The following is a 24,873-nucleotide window of genomic DNA, read 5'->3' on the forward strand; positions in this document are numbered from 1 at the left end:
GTTTCATTCTTAGACTGAGAATGGAGGAGACTGGTGCGTGTGTGTGTGTAGAAAGGAAAGAAGGAGGAAGCTTGGCTGGGTCCTGTTCTGTCTGTGAGCTGATCTGGGAAGATAAATACATTTTAAACGTGAACAACCGTCATTTAGATTCTGTGTGTACATAACCACACACATGGCAGGAATAGGCTCGGGACCAGATGTAAGTCTTTCCCCCCCCCCCCCCCCGAACAGTCAGTGCTTAACAAAGGCTGTTTCTCTCCCTAAATGCAAGGTGCAAATGTTGCCCCGATATAGCATGCAAAGCATCGTTGTGTGATTGTAAAGAGGCTAAGGGGACAATCTGTTTCTTTTGTATCTTTTTTTTTTAAAGGCTGGAAGAATAATGTATGAGGTGTCCACGGAGGCTTCGAAGATATGGTGATGGTTTGGGAAGTGGAGCTGAAGTCGGTGGGGCTTTGGTGAGGACTGACAGCTTATCATGACGGTGTTCAGGCAAGAGAACCTGGATGATTACTATGACACAGGGGAGGAGCTTGGCAGGTACAGTAGGCACTGGGACTCCTGTTTCTCTGTTGTGGGGATGATGAGTAATACTGGGGGCCTTGGGGTTGGAAATGTGTGAGGCAGGCTAATGTAAGCTGGAGTACAATACACACCCTAGCTGAGGTTTCTCTAACAGCATCTCTTCCCTGTGCCTTCTAAAAGGGGGGAGTTGTTAGAAAAGAGGTTTACCAGTCACAAAAGGGTGTTTGGATTTAGAGAAAAGTGGCCCAGTCCGCAGGAAACTCTCTAGTACAAGGTCACTCAGAAATTCATTGTTACATTTTGATGCAAAGTTTATTGTCCAGTCCAGACAAGTGCCCATCCAATTCTCAGTTTTAACATTCTAACATGTTTTGCCCATCTGCCACAATAGGAAAGAGTCTGAGATTATAATTGCAAGTGGAGAAAGCTATTAATGTATGATTTAAACAGATTGTAATCAAATAATCAAGTGACAATTAAATATTAAATAATAAACAGCTAGTATTAAATAATTCTAATTAGTCAGATTTTTCAAGATTTAATTTTATCCAGAGTTTGGGCTTTGATTACAAGAGCTGTGATTGTCAGTGTAAGAATCTTTTTGGTGTTGTTTTAAAATTGCTTTCTTTTTAAGCATTTGTGTACTGGTGTACTTGAAGTTTTTAAATCGCCATCTGCATAGTAATGCTGGATGCAAACATCTGTTGATGGAGGTCTTTGATTTTTTAACTTCTGCAAAGTAATTTGAAAATTTGGTTGTTTTGGTGTTTTCATTTGTTTCATTTGCACTGCTACCTTTCCGGAAATCCAATAAAAAGTCAATATCTTATCTTTTCATTCATAGCAGTTTGGATTTTGATTCCTAGGGCTGTGATTCTTGATGTAAAATCTCTCTGGTTCAGTTTTTAAAGTGAATTTATTTATAGGTGTTTGTGTATGGTTATTTTTCTTTAAGTTGTCTAATCACCTTTCTTATAAGGGCCATAGGCTTTTGGTAGCTTTTGCCTTCACCTGGGTGAATAGGTATCCTTTATATGTTGCTTAGAGTTTAGGAAGGCATTGTATATATTTTATCTCATTTGATCTTCACAAGTACCCTGGGAGGTAGGTGCTATTTTTTATCCTCATTTTACAACTGAGGCACAGCAAGGTTCAATGACTTGCCTACGGTCACATAGCTAGTAGTATCTGAGTCTGAATTTGAACTCAGGTCTTCCTAACTCCAAATCCAGCACTCTTTCCCACGATCATCTGTTGTTATCATGCATTTGGCAGAAAACCTCTTTCGCCCTTTAAAATGAAGTTAAAAGAAGGTACCAATGGTGCATGTGTTATGAGTAAAGTAGATGGAAGGAAACTTAAACCAAAAAAACTTATGTGTATAGTCATATATTTATTCATACACAATCCTTGTCACCCAAAGTGAGTTTCCTACAAGGGAATTGTAACCACATCTGGACTACTTCAACATAATTTCCCAAATTTATCTTTTTGATTAAAAGAAAGAAAAAAACAATCCATATCCTTCCATGACTGTGTGATCTGAAAATAATATAAAACCTTGTCGCAATACAATGTGGAAACATTTATTAAGACATTCCTATGTGTTTCTGAGAGCATGTTGCTAAATGTCATAAAAACCTAGTGGCCTAAGTATTGCTGTTAGAGACTTAGACACAGGAAATCTATTTAAATAACTTTTTGTGAATACATTTATCAGTATTCTATTCTGTGGGGCTGAAGTATGCATGTATGGCATTTTAGGGATATGTGGTCAAAATATTTGGTTTGACTTAAATAAAGTCATTTGATTCCTGTGGTTTTGCAGCAAGACTTGTGGTATTTTGGAGTGGTCCTTTGGGACTAAGAGGAGGTGAAAAAATGTGGCATTAGCTCATTTTGGGTAGAATGGACTAATTTATAGGGACTTCTTTATTTGAAAGGTGTGGTTTAAAAGCAGTTGAAAGCACAATTTAGTAAACAGAAGTATGCTTCCATATTCTTTCTGAAACTTGAATTTCCTGGAGGCCTTTTGGTTATTTTTTTGAAGAAGTAAAAAATGAGGCCTTACCTGTTAAGGGAAGTTTTATAATCTGTGTAAATGTACTTACAGAGTTTTTTCCCATTTCTATCATACTGTCATTTATACTTCAGTTTAACTCTGGTGGGTGTTTTTTGCATGTCTCCTGCGTGGGGCAAGTGTGGTTCAAAATAATTTTAATTCAATAATTATATTTTTGTGAATAAAGTGAATGAATCTGTTGATACATATGTACTGGATAGAGTTCTGGGCTTGGAGTCAGGATGACCTGAATTCAAAACCTGCCTATGTTACTTGTGTCCCTGGGGCAAGTAATTTAATCTGTCCTGTGAAATGAAGTTAATAGCTGTGGTACCTACTTCACAGAGTTATTGTGAGGCTCAAATGACATTGTATAAGCATATGTTTTGCTAACTCTACAATTCTATATGAATGTCAGTTAATGATAAAAATAATGACTGAAGTAGGGGATTTAGAAAGCTATACATTGCATCTGTTTTGGAATGGTTTAGAGTTTTAGCTGTAGACTAACCTGGAGGTAAAGTGATGGACTAGGTGACCTCTGATGACTCTTTCAGACCCTGTAATTTTTTATGTCTGCACTGCAAATAGCTACTTGCCCAAAGCAAGAAAAGATTTATTCTAAATGAGTAAGAAAGCATATTGGTTTCATAACTGCGTGCTTCAGTGGAAGGCAGAAAGACATAAGAGTTGGAAGGATAGGAGGGAAGGTAGAGCAGTAGGAAAAAAATTATAGGTATTAGTGATTGCTACTGTCGGCAAGCCTGTTTTAAGTACTGTATTATGAGTTGCTTGTTCATAATCTAATGTGAGCATGTAGCTACAATAATGGCACGTGAATAATAATTTGCCTTCAAAATGCTTTCCCTTCCTCCAGCTACATAGCTATATCTTACCTGTCCTTTGACGCTACACTTTTACTCATAAATCCACTTTAGTCTATGGTGATTTCTACATGTGGCCATGAGGTATCATTTTTGCATTAATTCTTGTATTGATCAACTTCATGTGTGTTCTATCAAGAAGATAAATATTTTAGGGATAAAACCTGTTTTTTTAAAAGGCTAAAGGCTAAGCCAATGTAACAAGCCCTGGAAGAAAGAATTATCTTGAAAAGACTTTGAGTGTTGTTTTCAGTTGTGTCTCTTTGGGGTTTTCTTGGCAAAGATACTGGAGTGGCTTGGCATTTCCTTCACCGGCCCATTTTATAGATGAGGAAACTGAGGCAAACGGGGTTACGTGACTTGCCCAGCATCACACAGTTAGAAGGTGTCTGAGCCCGGATTTGATCTTAGGAAGATGAGTCTGATTCCAGGCTCAGCCCCCTATCTACTTCGCCACCTAGCTGCCCATTACCAGAAGCTCTGAAAGATATTACAAGTATGGACTCAGTGACAAACATGCTGTCTCTAAAAGATCCTTCCTAATTGAGTCAACAGGTTGGCTGACCACCAGGTAGTGGATTTCTTTGATTACAGTAATTCATACATAGTCTACAAAGCCATAGAGAACTACTCATCTACGTCAGTGGAGGATGTTCCCTTCACCAATAGAGTCGTGCATCCTTCACATATTCACTGAAGTAATTCTGTATCTTTTCTCCTCAGAGAGATATAAATTCCTCCAAAATTATATGTTTTCATTTGCATCCTCCAATATGTGCATTGTACATAATTCTCATTCAGCAGATGAATGACTAGATAAACATTGGTGGATCCTACAGTATTTTACCTTTAGAAAACTCTTAGAGCCTCTCTTCCCAAAACTTTGGAGACAGGTGTTTTTAATGATGATAATGAACTTAGAGAATCAAATTATCACTGCCTTACTTCTTTTCTAAATTAATGTTACTTTTGGAGGTTATAGGGTTAGAATAATGAAAATACAGAAAAACCATTTTTAAGCAAAAGAAATTAAGTTTATTGACAAAAAATCTTACATTAGTGAGATATGAAACTGAAGCTAATAACTCAAGTGCAAAATCTTAGTTTGACATAAATTTTATAAGCATTTTAAATAAGTGATAGTCACTTGAGGTAGCTAGGTGGAACATAAATAGAATGCTGGACCTGTGGAGTCAGGAAGACCTGAGTTCAAATTTTGCCTCGACACTTACTGGCCATGTGAATCTAGGGAAATCACTTAACCTCTGCTTTAGTTTCCTTATCTGTAAAATGGGAATAATAATAACAGCTACATCCTAGGGTAGTTATGAATCAAATGAGATAATATTTGCAAAGTGCTTTGCAAATTTTAAAGCATTATATAAATAAACATTGAAAGCACTACATAAATTAACAGTAGTAGTAATAATAATATAGTATTACACCTTGTCAAGGACCAAGTAACATTTTTCAGTTTGTTTTAAATCTTATATCTGATGCTTATTAGCTGTATGACTTTGAGCAAGTCACTTAAACTCTCTGAGCCTCAGCTTATTCATCTGTAAAATGGGGATAAGATAGCCCCTATCTCACAAGGCTGTTTTGAGGATCAGAGGAAATAATATTTTAAAACACTTTGAAAATCTTAGGGTGTCATGACAGTTGTTAGCATTTTATGCTAAATTAACAGGATCATAGATTTAGAGCTGGAAAGGACCTCGGAAGTAATGTATTCTACCTTCTTTTTACATATAAGAAAACTGAGATCTTCAGAGGGATCATATAGTAATGAGTGGAAGAGAGTAGATTTGAGCCCAGAGCCTCTGATTCTTTCCATTGCACTACATTGCCCCTAAATGTACACTATTACGTATATCAGGTGTGTATGAGAAGAATCTTCAAAGAGATTTGGCTCAAAAGTATAATCTAGGCAAATGCCATTTCAATTATTTTTAAATGCTGCTTGTACCATAACACTTTAATAATAGTTTTCAGGTATGTGAAAGGATAATATAAGGCTGTCAATGAATAGCAGTGTTTCTTGTCCACTTGATAACCAGATGGCAAGGAATGGGCTTGAACTGTGTTGGAGGAGAGGTTGTGGATCATTGAAAAGTATTTATTAAGCACCCACATGCCTTTAGACTGCATAGGGTGCTGAATAGTCTGTTCATTAGGTACTGTCTCTCCGTTGTAGGAAATTAAGATCTAATGCATCATTGGGTACACGTGTTAAGATGCAAGAGGATAAATAGTGCAAAAACATTACACAAATACTTCAGTAAGTAAACAAATATTTACATTTGGAAAAAGAAAATTTTCCTCTTACATGTTGATTTCATGTACATTAGCCTTGTCTCCTCAATTATATTGTGAGCTCCTTAAGAACAGAGACTATGCCTATGCAATAATAATAGTAATATATAATAGATATTCAATAAATTCCATAATCATAGAATGTCAGAATTGGAAAGGACCCCAGAGGCTATCCAGTGAGACTACTGTAACAGTAATCCTCCTCTACAATAGCCTTGTCAGATGGTCATCCTCTAGCCTTTCCATTAAAGAACTTTGGTGAGGGGGAACCCATGAGCTCATGGAGCAGCCCACTCCATTTTTGGATAACTCTAATTGTTAGGAAATGTTTCCTTCTGGTGAGCAAAATTTTCTCCTGAGCTTCCATTAATTACTCTTGGATGTGTTCTGATGTTAAGCAGAACAGATCTAATACTTTTTCAACGTGAAAGTCTTTTAAATAGTTGCAGAACATTGTTATCTGACTCTTACCCCTCACACTCTACCCCAGGGTTATTGTGAGGATTGTTGTTCCGTCATTTCAGACACATCTGACTCTTTGTGACCCCATTTGGCAAAGATACTGGAGTGGTTTAACATTTTCTTTTCCAGCTTATTTTGCTGTTGAGGAAACTGAGGCAAACATGGTTAAGTGACTTACCCAGGGTCACATAGCTAGTAAGTGTCTGAGACTGGATTTGAACTCCATTTTTCCTAACTCCAGGCTGGCTGGCTAAATGAGATAATAATTGTGAAGCACTTAGCACAGTATCTGGCACCTAGTATGTGCCATATAAATGTTTATCATCATCATTCCCCACTCTCACCCCCTGTCTTCTTTTCTCCTAGTCTTTCATCCTCTCTTCATATGGTATGATGTTGAGGCCCTTCACTATCCTGCTCTCCAGACACTTTCAAGCCTATCAGTAATTCCTGATCATTATTTGTTCTATGATTTCATATTTTGTACTTGTTAATTAAATGATGGTAGTAATAATACAGAAGCTGAGTATTCTACATTCCTCATGTGGACCAGTTCATTTCAGAAAATGCTTATGAAGCCCTTCCAATAGCTTTCACAGTTATAGATTTACATTTCTAACCCCACCCTTGGTTGCTGGTGAAAATGTTGGCTTGGTAAGATTGGTATAGTATGTATTTATTCCTATTAATATAAAAATGAATAAAAGCACATCCTGTTGATAAGAGATCAGTATGTAATCTTTGTAATTGAATTCTGCTTCTGTCTTTTTGTACTTCTTGACCTGAATGTCCCATTATGCATCAAAAAACTCAACATGTTTGAAATAGAGCTCATTATCTTTTTCCTCAACCCTCCTCTCAATCAGAACTTCTCTGTTAATGTTCAGGACACAAACATTTTCCGTGTTTGTTGTTGTTCAGTTGTTTCAGTCATGTCATGACCCTGTTTGGGGTTTTCTTGACAAAGATACTGGAGTGATTTGCCTTTTCCTTCTCCAGTTCATTCTCTCAACATTTTCCATTTTACCGGAGCTCCAAACTTCAGTGTCATCCTCAACTCTTCACTCTCACTCATTCCACATATCCGATGGGTTGTTGCCAGATCTCTGCATTCTGCCTTCACGATATCTTTCATATGCGTATGTTACACAATCAGAACCTGATCATCCTTTGCTTGTGTTATTGCAACAGCCTTCTCATTAGTCTCCCTGTCTTGAGTCTCTTTCTGTTTCAGTCCATCCTCCATTCAGATGCCAAAGTGATTTTCCTAAATCATAAGTCTGCTTATGTCAACTTACTCTTCAAAAGGCTTTGGTGTCTCCCTGTTACTTGTAGGTAAAATATAAAGTCCTCATTACTGCCTGTCCCCTTCCTAACCTTCTAGTCTCCTTATACTTTATTCTCCTTCACATACCAGAAGATCCAGCTATACTGTACTCACTGTTCATTCTGCATAGCTCTTCTGTCTCTCATCTCTATTCCGAGTCTCTGCTTTTTAACTTCCTTGGCTTCTTTAAAACCTCAGCTCAGATCCTACCTTCTATAGGAGGCTTTTCCCAGTCCCCCCACCTCCTAATACCTTCCACTGTGAGATTACCTTCAGTCGATCTTGTGTATATCTAGTTATTTACGTGTTATCTCTGCCATGTTTTTTTAACCTTTATATCCCCAGATCTTAGCACAGTACCTGTGCATATACAGAGTACACATACTAGGTGTATACTAAGTGTTAGCTGACTGATTGACTTTACTAAAAAGGGAGCTTCTTGAAGACATACAGTCATTTTTGCTGTTCTTTGTATCTCTAGTGCTTAGCACAGTGCCTGGAACATAGCAGGTGCTTAATAAATGCCTCTTGACTCAGTTACTGAATTGTAGAACTTAAGAATTGGAAAGGATTTTAGATCCAATCCATTTATTTTATGAGTGAGTAACCTCAGGACCAGAGAGGTTGAAGGGACTCATTTGAAGTAACACAACTAGGTCCTGTAAGTAAAACCAAAACCCAAAGCCCACCTTTTGATTTCAGCATTAGGCTCTTTTTTATTTTACTACTCTTTTAAAAAAATTGCATACATATACACATGTATGTTTAGTTTTTAAGTGTACCTCTCTACTTTTTCATAATTTTCTGATTTTTATCTTTAGTCAAAAGCCAAAAGAAAATTGGTCTTTCACCTAATGCAGCCACTGATTGTCCCTGCTATGGTAGGTATGGTGGGGAATAAATAGGAACCAGCATACCTGCAGCTTTTAATTTTCATGCCTGTTGAAAGTGGTGTGACTTGGCATTTTAAGCAGACTATTTCACAAATCCTTTACTACAATTTTGCCCTTCCCCCCTCTTTTCCCAAAGGGCTTGTTTCCTGCAGTTATAAATGGTATTAGTATGCAGCATGCACCGCTTGATCTGACTCCTGAAGTTAATATTTTAACTTAAAATAAAAATATACCTTTTGTAATTATTTAACCTTTGAGTACCAATAATCGGTTAGGCTTAAAATCTGTAATTAGAAATGGTTTCTGCCCAGTCAGCCTACCTTCTAAATAATTAACAATTCTCATTTTATTTTATTACAGAGACACCAGGAAACATGTTTTAGGCTTCATATGACTTTGGGTTTTTGTTTTTAAGTGAAGACTAATATCTATCTTTGTTTTTATAATGTAGTGGTAAGTCATCAAAATAAGATTCAACAGATTTCTTCCCTCATAAAGGTAGAGTGGAAGTGAATTTTATTGCATAGCATTTTAAGTTCTTGAATTCAATTTATCACTTAATTAAAAGTCTAACTTCTACAATCTTAGAGATGGTCAAGACCTCAGAGGCCATATCATGCAAACCATACCTCAACCAAAGTCTTCTTTATGACATACTTGGCAAGGAATTACTTGTAGCCTTTTCTTGAGACCTCAGAGAAGAGGAAATCCATAGGTGACTGAAGAAGCCATTAACAGCAGAGGGACTTAAAAGTGTCAATTGATTAGCAGTTGGTTTGGTCTTTTTGAGGTATTTTAAAATTCTGGTCTGTCCATTACTATCAGTCCCACATAGCAACCGCTACGGGTGTGATTGTGGGGAATAAATAGGAACCAATGTATTTGCAGCTTCTCACTTTCACTCCAGTTGTGTGGTAGGTGCAGTGTCTACTGGGGCTGCTGTCTAGGACACTGTTACGCTTCCTTTTTGTTAAACGTATGTGATTGATGAATTTTTAATTTTGTTCCAGTCCTGAGCCTGAACAACCAGGCCAAGTAGAGTCAGTCCTCACCCAGAACACTAGGTAAACTAGACCATTCTGGTTTTTTTTTTCCACAGCTAATTGTTAGTAAAATTTTCTGTATGTATCAAGGTTAAATTTTCTTTCTACAACTTCTACACACTACTCTTTGTTGTGACCTCTGGGGCTAAACAGTCTAATTGCCGTTCCATGTGACAATTCTTCACAAAACTGAAGACAAGTATAACATCCCTTCAGTGTTTTCTCCCACTCTAGTTCCTTTAACTTGTCCTCATAGAACAGAAACTAGAAGCCTTGAACCATGATGATTGCTTTCTATTGAATATTCTTCAGCTGATTACTGTCATTCCTACAATGTCACGTCCACAGCTGAACACAGTACTCCAGATATGATCTAACAAGTTAAGAGTATAGTAGGACTGTTGCCTGAGTACTGTCCAGCTCATGAGTTGCCTAATATTGAAATACCTTACTGGGCTGCCATGTCATCACCTCACATTGACCCATAAGATCTTTTTCAGATGCACTGCTGTATTCTGCTTATTCACTGAGAAATGACGGCACATTGTATAGGTACTAAACTATTTGTATGAACCATTTTAGTTCTGATGTTGATGACAAATTTCATCTAGTAGCTTTATTTGTATTGGAACACCTTCCCTATTTGCTACTTGAGAATTTGATTTAAAAACAAAGCAAATATGAGACTATATTTATCCTTATTAAATTTATCTAATTGTATTTGAGCCAATAGTCTAGACTATGAGTATATTTCTGAATCCTGGCTTTGTCATCCAGTGTGTGAGCTTATCCCCCTAAACTTTGTGTCATCTGCAGATTTCATAAGCAGCTCATCAAGGTTTAATATCCAAGTCATTGAGAAGAATATCAAAGAGCAGCAGGAGAAGTGCAGAGTCTGCAGCACTTACCTAGAGACCTCCTTTAAAGTTAATGTCCAACCATTAGTGGCTACTCTTTGGATCTGATCACTTAGGCCAATTCTGAATCCACTCAGCTATGCAGTCTTCTAGACACACCTTACCATCTTCAGTAGTATTCTCCTGATCTGCCAGTAGAGTAAAACTATCAACAAAGAAAATTGGTTTGATGTGACCTATTCATGATAAAGCTGTGCTGATCCTTTGTGATCTAGGCTTCCTTTTTTTTAGATGTCTGCTAACTCATAATAATATGTGCCAGGCACTGAAGTCCACCTCATAGATTTAGGGTGTGTACCTTGCATTTATTCCCCTTTTCAGAAAATCAGGGCAGCGTTTTCCTTTCTCTCATCCAGCAGTGTCTCTCCAATTCTCCATGATTTTTCAAAGATCAATGACAGTAGTTCAGCACTCACCTTATATCAGTTCTTTCAGTTCCTTAGATTGTACTTCATCTAGGTCAGTCTGTCAAATAGAATTTTTTTAAATAAGGAGAGACTCTAAATAAATCTGCTAATTGTTGTTGTTCACTCATGTCTGCCTCTTTGTGACTCCATGTACCATACCATCCATGGGATTTTTTTGGCAAAGATCCTGAAGTGTTTTGACATTTACTTCTCCAGTGGATTAAGGCAGAGGTTAAGTGACTTGCCCAGGGTTACATAGCAAGTAAGTGTCTGAGGCTGGATCTGAACTCGGGTCTTCCTGACTCTAGGCCCAGCACTCTATCCACTGAGCCATGTAGCTGCCTCAACTAGAATTTATTAAGTGCTTATTATGTGCCAGTCAATGTGCTAAGTATTAGGTATACAAAAAAAAGGGCAAAAAACTAAACCAAAACAAAAACAGTCCCTCTACTTAATGAACTCATAGTCTAGCAGAGGAGACAACATGCAAACAAGAAATACTCTGAATAAATTCGGTGCCATCTTAAAGAGAAGGTACTAGCATTGTGAGGGTCCAAGAGTCGCTTCTTGAAGAAGATAGGACTTTCCATGAGACTTAAAGGAAGCCAGAGAAGCTAGAAGGGAGAACATTTCAGGCCAGTGAAAATGCATGGAATCAGGAGATGGGGTGTCTTGTTCGAGGAAACCAGTATCACTCGATCACAGAGTCCATGGAGGGAATCAAATGTAAGAAGTATAATGGCAAAGTGGGAAGGGGCCAGGTTATGAAGGTTTTTAAAATCCAGACAGAGGATTTAATATTTGATCTTGGAGGTAATAGGGAATCACTGGAATTTATTTAAAGTGTGTGTGTGATACAGTCAGATTATAATCTAGGCCAGGTAATCTTGGATATTTAATTCTGTATTAGCCAGTTTTTGTTTAGTCTTTTCTGGATGAAAGATAGCAAAGTAAAAGTTGAACACACTTAATTTCATTCCATTTTTCAGTTAGCATAATTCAACACACCGTGAGCGTTAGCTCTGTCCCTTTATTTCTCCTTTTTTTCTTCTATATAATTTAAAAACAACCCTGTGTATGTGCATTTTTTTAAATCCTTAGCTTTCCTTACTCAAGAGAAAGTATGAATGAAAAGGTCAAATGCTGTAGAGCTATTAAGGACAATGAAGACTTTTAAAAGTCCTCCAGTTGTAACAGTTTGGAGGTCATTGATGACCATAGAATGGTGGCATCAAAAGTAAAATTACAAAGAGTTGAGGGAGTAAATGGGTGGTGAGGAGTAGAGGTGATTCTAAAAGCTCTACAATGTTAAGAGAGAGAGATATAAAGGATTATGTTTTTAGGGAATGGCAAGGTCAAAAGAAGGATTCCTTTAAGAATAGGGAAGACCTGAGCACATTTGTTGGCAATGAGAAAGGAGATAATAGGGTGAGATTGAAGATGAGGGAGGGGGGATAATTCAAAGGGCAAACTCCTAGAGGAATAGGATGGAATGGGATCAATGGAGGCGTTCATTTTCTCAAGGAGGAGGACCACAGTCATCTTCCAAGACTGGAGCAAATGAGGTGGTGACTGGTGAAAATGAAGAAGTTTTAAGATGTGAGAGCTTAGAAATGAGAGATTGTGATTCAACAGAATGGCTTCTAAATAAAGTGGTAAGACTATATGCTGAGGAGGTGAAAGGTGAAATTTACTTGTTCTGAAATAATTTTTTACAATCAATGATTTTTTCCTTAATAAAGTAAATTTGCAGGCTGTACTCAAGTTATGCAGTTGTGGAAAATAGGCTTTTTATATTAGAAAAGAATTGAATCTTAATGGCTTATTTTCCAATCTAGTCAAAACCATGTAATATATTCATAACTTCCACTTTTATAGGTGACATTCAACAATAGTTTTCAGGTTGTAAATCATGCTTATAATGTTTTAATTTCATTTCATTTTCATTCAGACCTTAATGGGCATTTGTTTATATCATAGAATAGGAGAGGATTATATATGAAACTGCAAATCCCTGTTTCATGTAGAGTTTTCTTTTTAAAATTTATAAGTAATATGTAATTTTCAAAGCTATCTTGCTTGTCTGTGATTCCTTTTCTTTCCTCTTTTTTTTTGGCGGGGGGAGGGTACAGGAAGTATAGCTACCTCTTTACTTTCCCAACTCCCCTTCCAAAATGGAAAATAAAACAAAATCCCTGTAACCAAATTTTATACTCAAGCAAAACTTGCCATATTATCCTTATCCAAAAATGAATGTCTCATTCTGTATCTTAATCTACCAGCCCACTGCCTGGAGATGGGTAAAATGCTTCATCATTGGCACTCTGGAGTTGTGATTGGTCATTGAATTAATCAGAATTCTTAAGTCTTCAAAATTGTTTGTCTTTACAGTATCTGTTGTTATTGCATAAATTGTTTTCTTGGATCTTCTCACATCTCTCTGAATCATTTCATACAAGACTTCCCAGGTTTCTCTGAAAATTTCCCTTTCATATACCATAATTTATTCTCTTTCATATACCATAATTAATTCAATTCCTCTGGGTGGGCACCTCCTTTGTTTCCAATTCTCTGATGCTGCAAAAAAGTACTATAATTTTTTTTTATATATATGAGTCTTTTTCCTCTTTCTTTGATCTCTTTCGGGTATGGACCTAGTGACGGCTTGCTGGGTCACAATGGCATAGTTTACTGACTTTTGGAACAACTTTAAATTGCTTTGGAAGGACCAATTCACAGCTCTGCCAGCAGTGCATTGATATACCTGTTTTCCCACCACTCCTCCAATATTTGTCATTTTCCTTTTATCATTATCTCCCCACAATCTGAAGGGTATGAGAAGGTACTTCAGAGTTCTTTTAATTTGCGTTTGATTATATTTTTTTCTTTAAAATGAATATATAAAGTATTTCCTCTCTGCTTATTCACTGAGAAATGCTGACATATCATATAGGTATGAACCATTTTAGTTCTGAGATTGATGACAAATTTCATCTAGTAGCTTTATTTGTATTGGAAATTGTGGTGGAGTGCCAGGCATTTTTGTTATTTTTCTTGACATGAACCTCATTTGAATAATATAATGCTTGAACAAATTATACGCTGTGATCTCTGTCCTTTAAATTGGTTTTTAAGAATGATCAGCTTAAACTCTTAGACTGAGATAAGACTGAGGATTTTATAATTTGTTCATTTTACTTTAAGAAATTTGTAGAGTCTGATATTTCTTTTAATAGCCTTGTATCTTGCTAACTCTATTATGTGTATTTTATTTACTTGTGGATGCTAACACTAGCAGGTTTTAAAATAAAATGTGTGGAAGAATGCCGAAAATTAAAAGCTTTATACCAAAAATGTAAATTTTTATTTATAAATTAGAAATGAAGTAGTTATAACATCATACCACTAAATAATTCTTTCTACAGTGTAGCTCATTATTGATCAGACTTTTTGTCCTTCCTCCTTACTCCATGCTTATAACTAATTGTTTTCCTACCTTTCCCCTCTGCCTTCTACAGTAGGATTGCCATATTGATAAGAAATAATAATGATTATAATAATAACCATTATTATTATTATAAACCCTTTGTTTTGTTCTTTTTGGAAACTACCCAATTTTTTACATGTGCTGTGGATTGACTCATCTCTCTATTAGCCTACTTATTTGTAGTGAGGCAAATGATTATTTGAAGAATGGCCAGAGAATAGGTGGTAAAGAAAAATGAAAAACTAGGTATTATGGCATGTACCTATAATTTCAACTCCTGGGGAGACTGAGGCTAGTGTATTTCCTGAGCTAAAGAATTCTGGATGGGTAGTGGGATAAGTTCATTGAGTGTTCAAATTAGACATTAATATGGTGAGTCTTCTGGGAATAAGGGTGGGGATAGGGGCATGGAGGGAGGGGCACCAAGTTGCCAAAAAAGCTCCTGTGCTTATGAGAATAGGACAGTCTCCAAAGTAACCTGTGCTTCTAGCCTGAGCAAGATAGGGAAATCTAGTCTTTAAAGGCGGAAAAAAAGGAGAAAACGAAAAGGCAGGTGGCTAAAAAGGGAGGAGGGTAATTTCTAGACTGTTGCTATAGCTTTATTAATTCATCTCCTATTCCAATCTGAGAAATGGAGCCATAGTGGGTTTTCCATTTATCCATTATGTTTTTTCCCTAATCAGCTGGGGGTACCCTGTTAAGCCAAGAAAAAAACAAAAGAAGAAAAAGCTTTTTTATTTACTGTTTTATTTTTCCCCAGTTACATGTAAAAACCATTTTTAACATTCATTTTTAAAACTTTGAGTTCCAAGTTCTCTTCCTTCCTCCCTCTCTACCCTCCCGCATTGAGAAGGCAAGCAATTCAATATAGGTTATACATGTGTAGCCATGCAAAACATTTGCATAATAGTCATGTTGTGAAAGAAAATAGACACCCCCCCAAAAAAAAGCGTGAAGAAAGATAAAGAAAAGAAAGAAAAGGTATATTTAAATCTGTATTCAGACACTATCAGTTCTTTCTTTGGAAATGGATAGCATTTAAAAAAGATATTCTAATGGAAGAAAGCAAACTTTTAGGGGAAATGTTTAATGGACTTAGAAGTTCCAAGCTGCTTTTACTTTTCAAAAGGGTAAAGATCAATTGTGATTATATACATGTAGTGAGAAGATTAATTTGTTTTTTAATGATGACTACAGAATTTTGAAATATTTAATTATATATGTCCAAAGTCCAGATGTCCTTGGAAATTCTGTATACTCAAAAAGTACTCAGCAGCTATTTCCTGATACTGAAAACAAAACTAACCAGTCATGAAATACCAGAATCACAGGGGACCTATACTTTATTGGTCTCCTTTAAATTGGTATAATTAAAAGCATAGCCTGCTGGGTGTTTCCACTGTAAATGTGAGAAACTTCCATAAATTTAAACAATTCAGGAGGTGTACTTTTAGGTAGGGATTATACTACAGGCCTTCTCAGACACTCTAACCACAAATAACCAGTCCATGAATTAATGTTAACAGTCAATGGAAACTTTTCAGTAATTGGTATCTCTGATTGCAGATAGTCGAACACTATTTATTTCCCTAAATGTGTTGGTTGTTCTTCAGTTGTTTCTGTAGTGTCCGACTCTTCATGACCCCATTTGGGGTTTTCTTGCAAAGATACTGGAATGGTTTGCCATTTCTTTCTCCAGCTCATTTTTATAGTTGAGGAAACCGAGGCAAACAGGGTTGAGTGACTTGCTCAGGGTCACAAAGCTAATAAGTGTCTAAGGCTGCATTTGAATTCAGGTCTTCCTGATTCCAGGCTCTTCACTCCATTTAGCTTCACATTATCCCTAAATGGTATAATTTTAAAACTGCATATTCTAAAGATGGCAAAACTGCCCATACGTGATAGGATTATAGATTTAGATCTGGGAAGGGACCTTAAAGGCCATTAATTTCAGCTTCCTTATTTTACTGATGAGTAAATTTCGGCTAAGAGAGGTTAAATGACCAGCCACTAGCCAGTCACACAACTATTAAGTGAAAGAAGGTGAAAGTGGAGGAATGTTGTGATTTTTAAAACATGACAGTTATTTTCAGTAGCAAATTAGTAATACGTTGGAATTCTTGTCCAAAATTAATTGGAGCTACGCTTGTAAAATGGTGATATGGAATGTAATGCTCGCTCCCCCTCTCCCCCTCTCCCTCTCCCTCTCCCCTCTCCCCTCTCCCCTCTCCCCCTCTCCCTCTCTCCCCTCTCCCCCTCCCCTCTCCCCTCTCCCCCTCTCCCTCTCCCTCTCCCTCCCCCTCTCCCCCTCTCCTCTCCCCTCTCCCCCTCTCCCTCCCTCTCTCCCTCTCTCCCTCTCCCCTCTCTCCCTCCCCTCTCCCCTCTCCCCCCTCTCCCTCCCCTCTCCCCTCTCTCCCTGTCTCCCTCTCTCCTCTCTCCTCTCCCCGTCTCCCTCCCCTCTCCCCCTCTCCCCCTCTCTCCCTCTCTCCTCTCTCTCCCTCTCCCCTCCCTCCCCTCTCCCCCTCTCCCCTCTCCCCTCTCTCCCTCTCTCCCTCTCTCCCTCTCTCCCTCTCCCTCCCTCCTCTCCCTCTCTCCCTCTCTCCTCTCTCCCTCTCTCCCTCTCTCCCTTTCTCCTCTCTCCCTCTCTCTCTCTCTCTCTCTCCTCCCCTCTCCCCTCTCCCCCCTCCCTCTCCCTCTCCTCTCCCCCTCTCTCTCTCCCTCCCTCTCCCTCTCCCTCTCTCTCCCTCTCTCCCTCTCTCCCTCTCTCCCTCTCCCTCTCTCCCTCCCCCTCTCCCCTCTCCCTCTCCTCTCTCCCTCTCTCCCTCTCCCTCTCTCCCTCTCTTCCTCTCTCTCTCTCTTTCCATATATATATGTATATATATATTTTCAATATGCATTCATATATAATGCTCAACTTATATATAAATATATATATATTTATAAATATATATATTTATAAATATATATAAATTTATATATATGTATATATAATTATAGTTATTTGTCTCTACTTAAACCATATCTTGATGGTCCTAGATTCTCAAAGATGATACCAACTGTGAATGTCAGTTTGGATACATCCTATCAAACTGGGAGGGTTCTGAGTACAGGCTAAGCAACAGACTATATTTCTGTGTCTTTTGTCTGAGGGCTGCCTTAGCTATCCAGAATTCAGAAAAGTTTATCTGTGGAAGGTTAGAGGCCAGGTGATTTTATTTTTTTTTTAACCGTATCAGTTCATGTTGAACATTAGACCTTTTGGTAAGACATTGATGGAAAAAATACATATCTCTTGCAGTAAAGTTTACAGGTGGAAGAGATTTTGAAATGCTGGTATTCAGAGTTAATGAGAGAGGCACCATCATCTTCTTTTCTGTCCTACTTTAGAAATTATATTAACAGCACCAAAAGTCGGAGGTATAAGGGAATCAACTAGGAGAAAGGCAATATTTTCTAGTGTGGAATGGTGCAATAGAAAGGGAAAATAAAATATGAGCTTAAATTTATTTTTCCTTGATGCATATGAAGGCCATGAGAGTCTAGCAATGAATAAGTGGGACAGAAAGTTTAGTGTAAGTCATTTGGTTCTTCCAGGTTTGATTCTACCAGATAGCTAGGTGGATTTGGAGTCAAGAAAGCCTAAATTCAGATCCTGCCTCAGAAACTTGTTGGATTTGTGACCATGGGCAAGGCATTTAAATCTCTCAGCCTCAGTTTCCCTTATCCTTAAAATGGGGAAAATAATAGCACCTTCCCTCACGGGGTTGTTGTTAGGATCAAATGATGTATAGTGCTTTGCAAATCTTAAAACACTGTATAAATACTAGGTCTTATTTATTGATCTGAAAAGGTGGTTGCATGTCTACTATGGAAGTGTTTTTCATAACTGCACATGTATAACCTATATTGAGTTGCTTGCCTTTTCAGTGAGGGTGGGTGGGGAGGGAGGAAGGGAAAAAATTTGGAACCCAAAGTTTTAAAAACACATGTTTGAAAAGGTGGTTGTATCATTTGTGATGAATAATATTAAGATAGTTTCTCGTAGGCTTAATCATTTGAGATTCAATTAGGATTCTGTTTTTAAATTATTGAACATAGAAGAGAACTTGTATTACAGGCTTTTAATGTATACTTGACCTGACCCAGCCAGTAGCCTCATTGTATGATCACTACTTTTACCATACCTACGCTCAGCCCTGATACCTGGAATGTGAGCATTGTGGTTTGTTTGTTTTTTTTAAGTTTTATTGATGAGTCTTTTTTTATGTTACATACATTTACAAGGTTACTCCCTAATTAAAAAACAACCAGTAATACCATGATCTTCTATGAAAGTACACACAACATTTCACATTTGCAGTACTCCTCTCTAACAGTTCTCTCTCTCTTTTTAAATGAAAAGAAATCATTTTTTCTTTCTCTCTTTTACCCCTCACCTTCTTGGAAGAAAAATGAAAGGAAAAACACATTTCTTTTTAAAATTTGCATAGCCCAGTAAAACAAATTCCCCCAGGGGCTATCTGCAAAATTATGTCTCTTCTTGCATCCTAAACATATCAAATCTGTCACATATCTTTAGTGGATAGTACATTTCATCATCAGTCCCTTGGAATCATGAATGGTCATTGTATTAATCGTAGTTCTTACAGCTTTCAAAGTTGTTTGGTTTTCCAGGGTTGTTGTTATATAAACTGTTCTCCTGGTTCTGTTTTTTTTTTTGTCAGTTTATAAAAGTCCTCAAAATTGTTTATTTTTATAATATTGATGTTATAAATAGGCCTTCTGATTTTACTTCATTCTGCATCAGTTCTTTCCATAATCATTTATTTCCTCATTTCTTACAGCACAGTAATAGTCCATCATATTCATATACCGCAATATATTCAGCCATTCCTTAATTGTTTTTATTGTTCTTTCTCCTTTCCTTTCTTTTCCCTTCCACCTGGTAAAAGCACTCATTTACTTTGTCTCCCCAGGCCCATTTAGCTTGTTTTGCCAGCTATACCCACTGCTGATTTTGATTCTGTCTCCCTCCTAATCTTTTGGTTACCTGTCCAGAGTCCAGCTCTTTTTACCTTTTGTACTCTGCCATACCTCACATTACCCAAACTGACCCTGTTTTATAGATTATGCTAAAATCAGCATCAGTAAGAAGTAATTAACTGTTTTGACATCTTGATAAAAAGTGGGTTGATTCTGACACTAATTCCAATTTGGTGGCTTGTAGGAGAAATAGGTGGCTTAGTTGATAAGAGTGCCAGATTTGAAGTCAGATCTGGTTTAGGATCTAGAAGTTTAGGGATCTAGAAATAAGAGGCTGAGTTTAGAATTGACTTGCTCATCTTTCAATGAAGGCAGCTTCAGCCCAGGACAAGTCTGAAGGCTGAGTGGATTAGTTTCCCTAGGGTTGGAGGACAGGATTCCACCTTCTAAGAGGGAGAGAGGTAAGAAGGGAATACATTCTAGGGATGGAGCTAGGTAGCTCTGGACTAGAAGTCAGGAAGACCCGAATTCAACCTACCTCAAACATTTAGTACCTTTGTCCCTGAGCAAATCACTTATTTTGTCTTAACCTCAGTTTCTCATTTGCCCACTGATGAAAACTTTGTTCTGATATTGATGATGGCTTCTTAACAAAGTATGAAATTCCATTGAAAAGCTATGACTGTCTTCGTCCAGGGTATCACTGAGTTAATCCCCAGGTTGATGCTGAAGTTCTTGATTACTTACTGCCTAGTTGGTATGTTATTACTGGTGAAGTTAACTCCTAAGCTCGTCCTTAGACTGGGATTTTAAAGTGAGGGGGTTCCATGTAACCTTTTCAGGAAAATTCTCCCAGAGGTGGGAGCAATGGAGAAGAAATGGTAATGTGATTGATGATCTCCTGGACCAAACAGGATCCAGAGCTAAAGAATAGGACCATGCGTGGAAGGAGCAAAACCAGATCTTACTCTTCACTGATGCCGAGAGATTTTTGTACCATACTGGCCCAGGGGAGTAGTGGTTTACTCTAAGAACCCAAGGCATTTTCTGTTTTGGGAAAAGGGTTCTCTGATAAGGATAGTGTAATAAGCCTGGAGGATTGTGCAGGTCATTAGGAAGGTGGAGATCATGAGAAGGAAGGATTTCTTGTTTCACTTGATTCATTAACAGCATTTAGAACTTTCCATAACTGCAAGTCTGGAGGACTCTCTACACATCTTGGGAGGGGGGAAGGTAAGGGGAGATCATGGTTACCTGAGAAGCAAGGAGAATTGTTTTGATTGCTTATAGTCAATAATGATTCTGTTTTCGTCTCTGTAAAATAAAGCTAGTTGTATATTTCATGTATTGTTATTCTATGTCCTTGCATGAGAAGTGAAGGTCCTTTTCCCCCTTTTTGGGAATAGACCTCTATCTATCTAAATCTGCTAGATTTTATACTAGTTATTATTTAGTTTTATTATATTATTTATTATTAATTATTAGCACTAGATATATGCTAAATTCAAATGTTTCTGGGTTGGAGATGGGGAGCAAAATAAGGAAAATTCTGATATTTTCTCTAGAGTAACCCTGGGTACATAATCCAATGAGTATGATTTATTGAGATTTTCCCAGCATTGACCTTGATCCATAGGGAGGAGGGAGCAGAAAGGATTTAATACTAGCCAGTCACAGTGACACCCACTGTATTCCACATATGATCCTAGGGCTATAGTTTAACATTTAAAAGCGGTCAATGAAGGTAGGTGATCTCTAAGGTCCTTTCCACAAGGAGTCATTTTATTTTAATGATTAGTACCACAAAAAAGAAAGTCTGAAGCATTCTTTCAGTAGGGAAATAGGTTTACGATGCTTTTAACACAGCGGTGACAATTAAGCTTTCTGATGTCATTCATATATAGAGTCACAGATGTAGAGTTGGAAAGGACCTTAGAGTATTGTAGTCCTCTGCTCTCATTTTACAGTTGAACATGAAGATGTGGTGTTAGCACCATTATGAATCTGATTAAATACACTCATATATTAAGAGACTTTTACTCAAAAAATCCTACATCTAGCCTCAACTAGATTAAAACATTCTGGCTTTTTACTTTGCTTTCTTCATAACTAGAAATTTGGTTAAGCAGCTCAGTGAGAGATCCAGGGATTGAAGAGTGTTCAAAAACATTTCATTTACATCCGCTTTTTTCCCTCAGCACTCAATCTATGGAGGCTGCACTGGCTGTCACCCATGCCTGGAGATCGCTCCTTTCTCACCTCAGCCTGCTGGCTTCTCTGGCTTCCTTCACAACTTAGCTCATATTCTGCATCCTTCAGGAAGCTTTTCCTGGCCTCCCTATCCCGCCAGCCCCAATACTGTTGCTGTCCCTCTGAGATTGTCTTCCATTGTATATTTCTTAGATGTACATGATTACTGCCATGTTGTTTGTCCCTACCCCCTTGTATGGGCTCTATAGGGGTAGAGACAGTGGCCTTTCTTTGTCTCCCTAGCTCTTAGGATAGCCCCTGGCAATAGTAAGCCCTTCACAAATCCTTATTGTTGACTTGCCTGACTGACCTTACCTCAGTGCTAGGAGTCCTTAGCAGTTACATTTGTTTGAAAATAAAAGACGTGAGGTAGTGCTGAGCTACTCTTTCTGACATATACTAATTTAAGTTGTGGGGAAAAAAAAGTATTTTGCCAAACAGGAGCTACTTGTGCCAAAAGATGCCTTTTTGTCAGCTGGCTGACCTCAAAATTTGTGATACACTTAGAGGTATGGAATGTGTCATCTCTTTGTGAGTAAATTTGCGATGACATATTTACTTGGCCATTCTCTGTTTCCTTCAGCTATAGTTTAGTTTGTTGAAGGGACTATGTCACCTGAGTGAAGTTTACTTTAAAAATGTTTCATTATCCTAAACACCTATTAGATCACTTTTTTCTTAACAAATCAGACAGACATAAAAAAGTAAGCTCTGTAACAAATTCAGAAATCCACTTTCTGTGACATTGTAGCAAGAGAGGTTGTCAGGTAAGCTGTCAGGATGAGAAAATGTTCAAAGAAGTTAGTTACAGGCATAGGGAGGCTTTAATCAAGAAATAACATGATTTGATCCAGAATATTTTATGCTAATTGCTTTTTAAAATTCTTTTGAAAAATGGTTGAACTAAATGCTGTGGTTTTAAAAAAAAGATTTAGGCTTGCTTTTCAAGGGCTAAAAAATGATCCGTGATGGACAGCTACATTACGAAAACAATGGGAGTTCATCAGTGTAATTGTTTTCTGACTTGAGGCTTAAAATACTCTTTAACGACAATGGAAAAATTTTAAATTACCTACTTGAATGAAAACTATAATAATTCACATTTATGGGGCATTAAAAAGATTAACAAAAGCATGTCCCAGTGGGATCAGTGGATTTAGTGTAGGAAGATTGGGATTTGAAGCCCAGATCTGCTGATTACTATGTGTGTGACCTTGAGTAAATCACTTCACTTCTCTGGGCCTCAGTTTCCTTGTTTATAAAATGGTGAATTTGGACTAGATGATCTTGAAGATCCCTTTCAGTTCAAAATCTGTGATCCTATGAAGATAAGTATTGCAAGCATTATTCCCATTTTCAGAATCACAAAAACTCAAGAGGTCTTCTAGTGCAGCCAGTGACTGTAAAGTAATCTACCATAGAGCATAAATGACAAGTACTCATTCTATAATAGTAATAATAAATTTGTTGTTGAGTTATTTTGAGTTGTATCTGACTCTTTGTGACCCCATTTGGGATTTTCTTGGCAAAGATACTGGAATGCTTTGCCATTTCCTTCTCCAGCCCATTTGACAGATGAGGAAACTGAGGCAAACAGGGTTAAGTGACTTGCCCAGGGTCACATATCTACAACATGTGTGAGGCCAAAATTGAACTCTTCCTGACACAGCCCAGCAATTTATCCGCTGTGCCACCTAGCTGTAAGAATGATAGCATTTACTTACGTAGGCACTTTGAGACTTGCAAAAGTACTTTACAAAAATTATAACCACAACAATCCAGGGAGATAGGTATGATTATTATTCCTATTTTACAGATGAGGAAACTGATGCACACAGTGGTAAAGTGACTTGCCCAGGGTCCCAGAGCTAGTAAGTGATGGGAGCTGAATTTGAACTCAGATCTTCTTGAGTCCAGATCCTGCACCTGTGCACTGTATCACCTAGTCGCCTTGCTTTGAAGACCATCAATTAGAGAGAATTGGCTACCTCCAAAGGCAGCCCATTGCACTTTTGTACAGCTGTAATTGTTGGCAAATTCTTCCTTTTTTCAAACCTAAATTTATCTCTGTGAAGTGCATCCCCCTTTTTCATAAATCAGGCTTTAATATATACATTTTGAAAAGTCTTTTCTGACTAATCCCACTTTATTCTGATGACTTCTAATTAGTTTAATACTTTCTCTCTCTCTCTCTCTCTCTCTGTGTGTATATATATATATATATTATATATATATATGTATGTATGTATATAAAGTTTTTCATGGGTATGTGCTTTTCTCCCCTGTTTAATTCTAAATTCCTAAAAGATGGTCTCCTGCCTTCAGTTTCTTTTGTACCTTTCTCTCTGCCCATAGTGTAGTGCTCTGTGGAAAGTTACTTACTCTGTAAATATTTGTTGAATCTGTCAGAGGTAGCTGAAAGGATCTGAGTATGCAAGGAGGCCACAGTATGTGAAAGCAAAGATTAGTTCTAATCCTTATTGATCCACATGTTGAGTTTCACATTTGACCATACCACAACCATTTTTCTCCATCCATAAGATTTGTAAGATAGTTACAGATGACCAGATTTGTAGCATCATGCTGGATGAATTCAGTATTTTGCGATGAGTCAAAAAACTAACAGTTGTTGGTGGCATGATTCAGTTCCCCTGACTCCAAGTCTAGCATTCTTTTCACCATGCTATGCTTTTGCTCAAGAAATTTACTCAAAATGCATTGAAATACTTCTTCAACCAAAACTGCAAGATAGAGTATTCTCCTTTTGTAGAATACTGAAGAACAAGGCAGGCTTTATGAAGAGGGTTACTAGGGGCATCTGGGTGACACAGTGGATAGGGCTGTTCATTTGTGTTTCAGTTGTGTCCAACTCTTCGTGTTCCCATTTGGGGTTTTCTTGGCAAAGATACCAGATACTGATTTTCCATTTCCTTCTCCAACTTATCGTACAGATAAGGAAACTGAGGCAAACAGAATTAAAACAAACAGGACTCCCAAACAAGACTTGCCCAGGGGCGCACAGCTAATAAGTGTCAGAGGTGGATTTGACCTCATGTGTGACGGTCAACTATTTTCTGCAATTGAGCTTGGAACTAGGACATGTCAAGGAAAGCCCTCAACTTTAGAACTAGGGTAGTGTTATTTTAGTAGGTGAGCAGAGTAAAGGCAGCAAGGCTAAGATAAAGACCTCATGGCTTGTAAGGTGATTGATGTAGCACTTGCTTTCAGTTCTCTTTGCCACTGGGAATGGAACTTGGGGGTCAACAAAAAGAAGAGATGGGGGGCAGCTAGGTGGCGCAGTGGATAGAGCACTGGCC

General features: G+C 37.7%; 1 protein-coding gene across 7 annotated transcripts in view; it reads left to right on the plus strand.

Moving 5' to 3' along the window:
• The window catches only part of DAPK1 (death associated protein kinase 1), a 262,491-nt gene that overhangs the window by 1,417 nt on the left and 236,201 nt on the right, over positions 1-24,873 (plus strand). For 6 of the 7 annotated variants that reach the window (XM_020971675.2, XM_020971677.2, XM_020971674.2 and 3 more), the window contains one exon: positions 371-540. In XM_020971675.2, the coding sequence (XP_020827334.1) occupies positions 479-540 (62 nt within the window). In that variant the 5' untranslated portion in view covers positions 371-478. Of the gene's footprint in view, positions 1-68; positions 200-370; positions 541-24,873 lie in introns of those variants that run through there. The other variant, XM_020971676.2, reaches the window with a different exon arrangement.

This window comes from Phascolarctos cinereus, unplaced genomic scaffold (genome assembly GCF_003287225.1).
Source record: "Phascolarctos cinereus isolate Bilbo 61053 unplaced genomic scaffold, phaCin_HiC Scaffold_4;HRSCAF=312, whole genome shotgun sequence".
Lineage (NCBI taxonomy): Eukaryota > Metazoa > Chordata > Mammalia > Diprotodontia > Phascolarctidae > Phascolarctos > Phascolarctos cinereus.